Below are 10,848 nucleotides of genomic sequence, written 5' to 3'. Positions count from 1 at the left end.
GTGAGTGGTTACCGTCACCCATGGACTTCCGCAATGTCAGGGGCAGAGCTAAGCCGCTGCCTACCGTTAAGGACTCTTTGCTTTTGAAGAACTTTTGTTTTTTTGCTTACCTAACTGCTAGTAGCCTCCAGGGGATATTCTGGCGGAGGGGCCCACTGGGCTCGGCTTGAGGACGAACCACTCCAGCTTGTAAGTAAGTTATTAGAGCCCTACCAATCCGAAATACAAGGATCTTTTCTTAATTCTTCATTCGAAGATATAATTACAATTTGTGTTGTTATTATTAAGAGATTTGTTACTGGTGGTAGGACCTCTTGTGAGTCCGCGTGTATAGGTACCACTACCCTGCCTATTTCTGCCGTGAAGCAGTAATGGGGTGGCGCATTTACGTTGTAGATGTCTATAGGCTCCAGTAACCACCCGGTCGTGGACGAGCTTGCAGCGCGCACTCTGCGTGCTGTGGGTCTCGTCTGCGGGGGAGTTGCTGGACTTCGACCGGGCGCGTCCGTAGGTGGCGGATCACGGGCCTCTGGGCAATAGTCACAGGGGCATCGCTCCTTCTCTCTCGTTGTGTTACGGCGGGAGAGATTGAGCGACGCGGACCAAAACCAGCATCGGGGGTTACACGCTCTCCTCCCCCTTCACTTGCTGAAGGGTGGTTCTCGTGGAGATGCGAGGGCCTCCACTTTTTCCCTCTTTTCCTTGTTGTTTTATTGTTTTGTTCACACTGTCCTTTGGTTATTTTTATTTATTTATTAATTTAATTTAAGTTTCAATCTGTCTCTTTCTCTTCTTTTGTTTCCGTTCATTGTTTTATTTTACACGCTTTTCTATTCTTCTTCTCCTGTGGTTTTATTTTGATTTTATTTGGTTTTATTTTTATCTTCTTTCCTTTTATACCCAATTCTAAGCTCTGACACCCGGCGAGGGAATGAATGGCTGGTGGGCGACCAGTCGCTAGGGTGTCCCAGGGAACCGAACCCTGGGTTAAAAAATATATAAAAAAGAAATAAATGTAATGGCTAGTTTTAAAAAGATACTACCCCAGGAGGGTACCTCCCGCTCCGCGGGGGGAGAATCCCTCCGTGCGGCCGACTCGTCGGACGCACGCTGCCCCACGTACTCTGGGGGGGGCAAAAACTGCCTAGACGTCAGGTCCGGGAAGGACGGAGTTCAGAGGAAGATGTCCGAGAAGGACCTTGAAGTAAGCTCCTTAAGAGCCAATGTCGTGTCAGACGATGACATGGCCACAGTCGGTTCGGCCCAATCGTCGACCCGCTCGTCGCCGACACGACGACAGCGGAAAAGGGTCCTTAATATAAGCTCAGACGGGTTGAGCAGCAGCTCCGGTTCGGAGGCCCAGGGCCCGTCAGTTGCGAAGCCCAGAGCCGTGACGCCATCAAAGCGTGGAAGGGGACGCCCTCCGACCACGAGGCAGTGCGTTGGCATGGCTGCTGCCAGGAAGGCGTGCCTTAGGGCCCAAAGAGAGGAGAGGGAGTTCACAGAGAGCGCGCGCACCACGCGCCAGAAGAAGAGAGCGGCTGAGGGATCTGTCCCTAAGCCTGATGCCGAGCGTAGGCTCCATCAGAGTGCTGAGGTGGCTCTGACTGTGGCCGCGAAATCTAGTAGCCCGAAGGGCACGTATGTGCGTGCATTGAAGGAGTTGGCGGCCACCGTCAAGGAGGCCACGGAGGACCTTGTGGGCCGCACCGCAACTGAAGAGGCTGAAAGGCTGCGTGCGATCAACGCCAAGCAGGAGCAGGAGATCCTACAGCTTCGCAAGGAGCTTGATGAAATTAGGAGGGAGCTGGCTACGGTCTCGCAGGTGCTAGGAAATGCACCAGCCGCAGCCCCGGCCCCAAACACCGAAGAAGAAGAGGAGGAGTTGCGCCTCCAGCGCATTATGCGAGCTGTCGGCACGATGCTCGACGCTCGCTTTGCGGGGCTAGAGGGACGGCTTCTACCGGAGCCGCGAATGCGACCACCGCTAGCGGCGGACAGGCGGAAGAGCCGCGAAAAATCACCGGACCCTCCTATGGTCGTAGACGCTACACTGAATTCGGCACCATTATTGAAACCAGTGCCATCTACAACATCGGCGAAAAAGAGGATACGAGGCCCCAGAAGAAAAGCCACTGCGCAAGTGGCTCCACCTGGAACGCCCACCCTCCTCCCGGCTCCAGCTTCCTTGATCGAGAGCTGGTCAACGGTCACCCGTAGGGGCACTCGGCCGAGGGAGGGAGCAGTGAGGACGGTTCCAGTGGTAGCACCCGCTGAAGCGGGAAAGAAAAACCCGTCCTCTGCAAAGAGGAAAGAGAAGATGCTGCGTCCTCCGCGCTCTCAAGCTGTTGTGCTGAAGCTGCAGCCGGAGGCTGTAGAAAGAGGACTCACATACCGCAGCGTACTCGCCGAAGCGAGAGCCAAGGTGGACCCCGGGGCACTCGGAATCCCCATCCAGCGCATCCGGTCTGCAGTGACTGGGGCCAAGGTGTTGGTAGTGGAAGGTGCTGATCAGAGCGCCAAGGCTGATCTCCTGGCCCAAAAGCTTCGTGAGGTTCTGTCCGCGGAGGGGGTCATCGTGACCCGGCCAGTGACGACTGCAGCCATCCGCATCAGCGGGCTGGATGACTCCTTGACGCCGGAGGAAGTAGCCGCTGAGCTCGCCCGGATTGGCGAATGCACTCTTGAAGCGGTGAAGATCGGAGAGATCAAGTCTGGCCCAAGTGGGATGGGTCAGGTGTTGGTTCGGTTGCCCGTCGCTGCCGCGACGAAGGTCCTCGCCGTACCGAAATTGAGGGTCGGTTGGAGCGTGCTCCGCGCTCATCTGCTAGAGGCTAAGAAGCTACAGTGCTTCCGATGCCATGAGCTAGGGCACGTGAGCGCTCGATGTCCGTCGTCGGTCGACCGCAGCCGTGATTGTTACCGGTGCGGCCAGACCGGCCACGTAGCGTCCGGCTGCTCTCTAGCGCCACACTGTGCTGTATGTGCCTCTGCCGGCAGACCGGCGGATCACGTCTCCGGGAGCAAGGCTTGTGCCAAGTCCCCGAGACCGAGACCTAGAAGAGGAGCTTCCGCTGCGCTTGAGAATGCGCGGAGGCAGCCCGGTACGGCTATGGAGACATCGAATGACGCCCTGTTATGACAGGTGTCCTTCGATTCCTGCAGGGGAATCTCAATCACTCTGCCAGAGCTCAGGACCTTTTGTTCCAGAGCATGGCAGAGGGGTTGACCCATCTTGCGGTGGTCGCCGAGCCGTATCGGGTTCCTTCGAGCCCCGATTGGGCAGCCGATTTGGAGGGCCGAGTGGCTATCATCCGACGTTGTTGTGTAGGTGCTCCGCCCAGGTTCGACGTTGTCGAGAGAGGTTGCGGCTTTGTTGCTGTCCTCTGGGCCGAGGTATTCATATTGGGAGTGTACTTCTCCCCAAACAGGACGCTCGCCGAGTTTGAGGTTTTTCTCAGCGAGCTCAGCCGCGTCGTTGGGAGGTCGCACTCCCAACGGATACTCGTTCTCGGGGACCTCAACGCCAAGTCATTGGCTTGGGGATCCTCGAGGACGTGCCCCAGAGGTAGGGCGGTGGAGGAGTGGCTGGTCGGAAGCGGTCTTCTCGTCCTCAATCGTGGCGCAGAACTCACGTGCGTGCGACGTTTGGGCGGGTCCGTGATTGACGTTACATTTGCCACGCCCGACGTGGCGAATCGCGTACGCGGTTGGGCCGTGATGGTCGGCGAGGAGACGCTCTCCGACCACCGCTACATTCGTTTCGGTGTCGCAGTGCCTCCGGCGGAGTCTATCCAGGGCTCTTCCTTGCTCTGCGGTGGCGGCGCGGGGGGTCCTCGTTGGGCCCAGAAGCGCCTCAACGTCGAGAGGTTGTGTGAGGCGGCTGTAGTCCAGGCATGGCGTCTTGACTCGCTTGGTGAGCCAGCAGACGTGTGCGAGGGGGTGGAGCATCTGCGCGAGGCGATGTCGCGGGTGTGCGACGCCGCTATGCCTCGCATTAGAGCTCTCGCTCCTAAACGCAGAGTCCACTGGTGGACTGAGGAGATCGCTAGCCAGCGCCGGTTGTGCGACGTCAGTCGTCGCGCATACCAACGGTATCGACGTCGAAGAACGCACCGGGACCCCGATGAGGAGGACCGACTGTACGAGGTGTACAGGATGGCCATAAGGGCCCTGCGCGTGGCTATCGGGGAGGCGAAGGAGGCTGCTTGGAACGACCTACTAGCTTCGCTCGACTGTGATCCGTGGGGGCGGCCCTACAGGCTGGCGCGCAATGTGCTCCGCCCTTGGGCCCCCCCCGCAACCAGCACCCTGCCGCCGGAGACATTGCAGCGGGTAGTCGGGGGTCTGTTTCCGGATTTTACCGGGACGGCCTTCGTCCCCCCTGTGATGACGACGATGCGGGTTGCTGATGGCGGGGAGCCTGCGGACGTTTCGCAGGCGGAGTTTGAATCGGCTGTGCAGAGGATGCGGGCGAAGCGCACGGCTCCCGGTCCCGATGGGATCTCGTCCCGAGCGTGGGCGCTCGCCTTGACGGGCGATGGTTTGGGGCCTGCCCTCCGAAGGCTGTTCAGCCGGTGCCTCCGTGAGGGCAGATTCCCAGAGCCATGGAGGACTGGTCGGCTCGTCCTTATTCCTAAGGAGGGTCGGCCACGTGACGAACCGAACGGGTACCGCCCAATCGTCGTGCTGGACGAGGCCGGTAAGCTCTTCGAGCGCGTCATCGCTAATCGCCTTGTCCAGCACCTGGAAAACGTTGGGCCTGATTTGGCTCCTAACCAATACGGTTTCCGGAGGGGTCGCTCGACCGTGGACGCGGTCTTGCGTGTCCGCCATCTCTCCGATTGTGCGTGCTCCGAGGGGGGCGTGTTGTTGGCTGTGTCGATTGACATCGCCAACGCCTTCAACACGATCCCCTGGAGCACGATCGTGGAATCACTTCGGTTTCACCGCATCCCCAATAGTCTCCGCACCCTGATAGAGGACTACCTCTCAGGGCGGAGCGTGATTTTCCCCGAGAGAAGAGGATGGGGACGAAAAACGGTGTCGTGCGGGGTCCCACAGGGGTCGGTATTGGGACCACTCCTGTGGGACATCGGTTTCGACTGGGTCCTCCGCGGTGCTGGCCTGCGTGGCGTCGACGTGGTGTGCTATGCCGACGACACGTTGGTGACGGCTCGCGGAGCTGACTACAGGACCGCAGCGATCCTTGCAACGGCGGCGGTCTCCACCGTCGTTAGCCGCATTCGGAGACTAGGTCTTGAGGTGGCCCTCCACAAGTCTGAGGCCGTATGCTTTCACCCGGTTCGGAGAGGACCCCCTCCGGGCGCGACGCTCATAGTCGGTGGAGTATCGATCGCTGTCCAGCCGAAGCTCAAATATTTGGGCATCGTGCTGGACAGTCGATGGCGCTTCGACCACCATTTTGGTGAGTTGATTCCGAGGCTACTGGGCATGGCAGGTGCGTTAGTCCGTCTTCTGCCCAACGTTGGTGGTTGCAGCGTCGGTGTCCGACGCCTGTACCTGGGGGTCGTGCGCAGTATGGCCTTGTATGGCGCTCCCGTGTGGTCGCCCACACTCTCCGCACGCAATGCGGCGCTGCTGCTCCGAGCTCAGCGGGCGCTCGCGGTGAGGGTCATCAGGGGGTACCGTACGATCTCCCGAGAGGTCGCCTGTGCCCTCGCTGGTTCCCTTCCTTGGGATCTCGAGGCCGAGGTATTGGCTACGGTATACCGGCGCAGGACACAGTCCCTGGGTCGGGGACGGACACCCGGCCTGTCGGCTGTCAGTCGGTGGAGGCGTGCTGCGCGTCATCTGGCGTACGCTAAATGGAGGGAGCGGTTGCTGGAGGAACTTCATCAAACCTCAGCCACCCGCCGGCGCACTCTCGAGGCCCTGGTGCCCGTGCTGGAGACATGGTCAGATCGGCGACACGGCGTGCTCTCCTTCCGCCTTACGCAGGTCCTCTCGGGGCATGGCTGCTTCGGGAGGTACCTGTGGAGGGTTTGCAGGAGAGAGCCACATCCGGGTTGTCACCAGTGCGGGCATCCGGATGATGACGCTCAGCACGCACTCGAAGCGTGCCCGCGTTGGGAGCACCCGCGGCGAGATCTCATCGCGGTGCTGGGGAGGGACCTCTCCTTGCGGGCTGTCATTGCCCGCATGCTAGAGGACGAGAGTTCGTGGGGGGCCATGGCCAGATTTTGCGACCTGGTCATGGCGTTCCGCGAGGCTGAGGAGCGCGAAAGGGAGTGGAATCCCTCTTCGGCTCCTCAGCGAAGAAGGCGGGGTGGGCGACGCGGGCACGATGCTCCCGTTAATCTCCCGTAGGGACTGTTGGGTACTGGGTGCGGGGGCGCCCGGTGCTCTGCTGTCGGTTCCGTGGTGAGGCGGCGCAAGGTGGCTCCTATGCGCCACTCACGGTGTCTCCTGAGACGACGTCCTGTGGGATCTTCCCGGGGATTGGATCCCGTCCTATTGTCAGGATGGGTACCGGCGACGGCGAGCCTGCGGCGCGCATTGTGCGGTACCGTAGGTTTCGTGGAGTCGGAGTGGTGGAGCTCGATGGGGTTTAGTCGGTAGTCGGTTTTGCGGGGCGGGTCCTGCGTGGTAGACGCCGCGCAGCGCCTCGCGCGCCTTTCTCAAGGCGTAGTCTCCCGGTAGGAATTGGAAGAAGAGGAGGACTTTGGTCTTCCTCTTCTCCCTCTTCTTCTCTGGAGGCGCCGGAGTCCGACATAACCCGGTCTATTACCCCTCTCGACCGGGTATCCGTAAATGGATTCCCCAGCGTTAAAAAAAAAAAAAAAAAAAAAGGCTCCAGTAACCACTTAACACCAGGTGGGCTGTGAGCTCGTCCACCTATCTAAGCAATTAAAAAAAAAAGTTGTTTAACGAACGTTATATGAAAAACCATTTTGAATTTAATATTTAGGTAGCAATCTCGACATTATGTTTTGTCGGTTTTTTTTTGTTCTGCTGGTCTTTTCTCATAATAATTCGACATCCTGTTATCTATAGTAACCGATCTTTAATTATCAACCAACCTGTAATAAAAGTGGTAATAATTTCAAATCTTACAACATTTGCAGGGACGTATTCGGAAGTTCTAATATTGAATCTTACCGCTGCATGTTTAATGTACTTCTTCTCATCAATAACAAGTATATAAGGTTTATGGTATTTAATAATGGAGTAACAAAATAATTATGGTAATATGAAAATTCTCTTTTTTCAGTTAACATAAAACATGAAATTGAAAAACAAGGTATTTAGTATAATTACGGCTACACTGGCAAATGTAAGCATCAAATAACTTCACAGACTATGGCGTCTCCCAAAGTTCTCCACAGCTCTACGCTTGTGTTTTCAGATCTTCTAGAGCATCTCTATTAATACTTCATCATTAGTCCGTAGTTGTATCATGACGTCATATTTATAGAACTTATTTTAAGTAATTCTAACGATTAGCAATGGTAAGTTGTGGTTTGAGCTCACCCGGGTTTGTGTCATCATTTTGCCAATACGAGTATTAGCTACGAAGCGCTTACTAGATTTTATTTATTGCTTAGATGGGTGAACGACCTCACAGACCACCTGGCGTTAAGTGGTTACTGTAGCCCATAGACATTTACAACGTAAATGCGCCACCCACCTTGAGATATCAGTTTTAAAGTCTCAAGTGTAGTTACCACGGCTACCCCACCTTTCAAACCGAAATGCATTACTGCTTCACGGCAGAAATAGGCAGGGCGGTGGTACTTACCCGCGCGGACTCACAAGAGGTCCTACCACCAGTAATTACGCAAATTATAATTTTGTGGGTTTGATTTTTATTACATGATGTTATTATTCCTTCACCGTGGAAGTCAATCGTGAACATTTGTTGAGTACGTATTTCATTAGAAAAATTGGTAGCCGCCTGGGATTCGAACACCGGTGCATCGCTCAACACGTATGCACCGGACGTCTTATCCTTTGGGCCATGATTCGACGGCTTACTAGATCCACTCTGAAGAGCGACATTTATTGTGTATATTATTATATGAAATGACTTTAAAAAGTTTCTGTACATAATATGAAAATTATTTTATAATTCGACCCACATCAACAGCCTGAATCCGCGCCTGTCGTCCACCCGAGCGGCGATGGTCACCGCTAGTCGCATCGTTCTGTGACCGTTCCGGAGGCTGAGCATCTTTGAATTATTCATATATATGGACTTGTTGCTCGGCCAGCTTACGTTTGCCGTCGGCGAGTTGACGTCACAAAGCGGTTCGCAATACAGCGTGTACCGAGCGGTCGTGGGTCGCAGACTGTGACAACTATCGCCAACAGCAAACATAATTTTGCCCGTTCACAATTAAAAGTCTTGCCGATGTAAAAACTGCTGACACCTTCCTGTGGGATTTGTGAAAGGTCTCGTGGTATGTGATTTAGTGGATAGCTTAATAATAATAATAAAAACTCATAAACTTAACAACTCATGGGGAAAACATAGGGCAGGCGTGTTAATGAACCATTGTTATATTAAGTTTTTTATGAATACCTTTAATGACATTCTCTTCAGTAGGTACTTGTACATTGCGTCGGGTCTTATTTGATCTGAAATTTTGCGTTTTTATAATTTTAGTTGCTTCTATTGCTTCGAAGCGTGAACTAGCTCAATTCCTTTCTGATATTAAATGATTACCGCGGCCTACATGTCTGCTTTTGAGAAAAAGTTCTAATTTCAATTGAATGGTGGTAGGCAGCGGCTTGGCTCTGCCCCTGGCATTGCTGAAGTTCATGGGCGACGGTAACCACTCACCATCAGATGGACCGTATGCTCGTCTGCCTACAAGGGTAATAAAAAATAATAATAATTGAACAGCTTAAACACTTCGAGGCAAACATTTGGTACCATTTTTGCCACGGTGGGTCATTATAGGAGTTATCAAATACCAATATTGAATAATATGTAGTTGTACGTGAAAAATAAAATTAATATCCACATTGACGATGATTGATTTCGGTAATATGTCGCTTGTTGTGGCAATACGGTAAAAAAAAAACGTGATTAGATGTTTTAATTAGCATCACAGAAGCCACTGTCCGAACTTTAGACTGATTGGGTTGTTTGAATATTAATTGACGATGAATATGTCCTAAAATATTGATTGGAAACATTTTATTTTGGACATTAAAAATACCCATATTCGGATCGAGACATTGATTGTAATATCATATTGTGTTTATACCGAATGCTTTATTTGTGGCTCTTTAATTTGATCTAAGATCATGTATTTTTTTTAGTTCTACGAAGAACCGGATGACGAGGTATAAAGCTATTTTTACGTTATTTTTATTGTCTGTGTGAGTATGTATATGAGCTCACAGCCCTCCTGGTTATTGGAGTCCATAGGCATCAATAAAGTAAATGCCGCCATCTAAAACTTGACATGTTCTAAATTTGAGTTTAAAAGTATTAGGAATGACCAATACAAGCTGAACTCTAGTTGTGTTTTCGCATTTTTTTTATTGCTTAGATGGGTGGACGAACTCATAACCCACTTAGTGTTAAGTGGCTACTGGAGCCCATAGACATCTACGAGGTAAATGCGCCACCTATATTGAGATATAAGTTCTAAGGTCTCAAGTATAGTTAGAACGGCTGCCCCACCCTTATTTTTTTTTTTTCCTATCTATGCTGATAGCCTTGAGAGGCTATTTCAGCTTCACCCTAACGTGTGTAGGGTAAATCTATGTTAAATTAAAACGCGTAATAACATTGATATTTTAAACAGATTGTTGGTAATCTGTGACGCAATAAACTATTTAAAAACTAAAAGCTTAGACGTAACGTAATTTATGGTCAATTAGCATAAATAGAATTATTCTAATTAACTTGATTTATGTATGCGACAGTCATTAGTTATTTATTTTAAATATAATAAAAATAGAGACGTTCGCATAGAGTTGAGGTAAAATAAATCATTGGAACATATTATTTTGAGGTTACGGATAAATGTTTTGGAGGCCCGCTCTTAAATCACAACATTTATACCTACATCGGGAGTTAGAGAACTTATAATTACAGTTGATCCACGGATTACAGTTTAACTGTAATCGTTTGCAATTTTCTCTTAATTGTTACAGATACGTACAGCCAATGTTACTTGAGCTTTCAGATTGAAACAAAGCATAGTTCTCAACTCGGTGGATATAGAGAAAACTATAACTTATTCTTAAAACACGAAGGACGTTAATTGTTTTTTCTGACTCAACTTATACGTATGTTTACTGATTTACTGTCTCACTTTATACGTGGCACTTTTGAGGTATGAGTGAGAGAGTGACAGGATCATCGAAAGAAATTGTTTTCTAAAGTTTTTTAGTATCGCAAGGGACTAATCTGTTCTGGTCGGTAGGACGATTTTCGAGACATTTGGACTTATGCGATAATTTTAGGGTGAGTACAAGAAATTTGATAATTCGCGGTTAGGGAAAACGATCGTTTTAATCACAAGTTGGGTCGCATTGTTAGTTAGGTATTTAAGGAACATGGGACGTCGTGGAGCAGTTATCGTATTGTGATATTTTTTTCAAATGACTTTTACATAACTGAATTGTGATTTAAGAAAATAAGTTTTTAATGTAACATTTTTTTAATGCTTAGATGGATGGACGAGCTCACAACCTACCTGGTGTTAAGTGGTTACTGGCACCCTTCAAACCGAAACGCATTACTGCTTCACGGCAGAAATAGGCAGGGTAGTACCTACCCGTGCGGACTCACAAGATGTCCTACCAACAGTGATTACGCAAATTATAATTTTGCGGGTTTAATTTTTATTACACGACACATACAGA

The 10,848-nt window shown here is 51.3% G+C and overlaps 1 protein-coding gene across 1 annotated transcript in view; it reads left to right on the top strand.

Moving 5' to 3' along the window:
* Positions 1-1,183: 1,183 nt before the first annotated feature.
* The window catches only part of LOC119630099 (uncharacterized), a 31,293-nt gene continuing 21,628 nt past the window's right edge, over positions 1,184-10,848 (top strand). The window contains exons 1-2 of the mRNA XM_038018418.1: positions 1,184-3,104; positions 3,332-4,827. Of these exons, the coding sequence (XP_037874346.1) occupies positions 1,184-3,104; positions 3,332-4,827 (3,417 nt within the window). The remainder of the gene's footprint in view (positions 3,105-3,331; positions 4,828-10,848) is intronic.

This window comes from Bombyx mori, chromosome 21 (assembly GCF_030269925.1).
Source record: "Bombyx mori chromosome 21, ASM3026992v2".
NCBI lineage: Eukaryota > Metazoa > Arthropoda > Insecta > Lepidoptera > Bombycidae > Bombyx > Bombyx mori.
The sequence above is the reverse complement of the archived record's forward strand: the minus strand, read 5'-3'. Positions and strand labels throughout refer to the sequence as shown.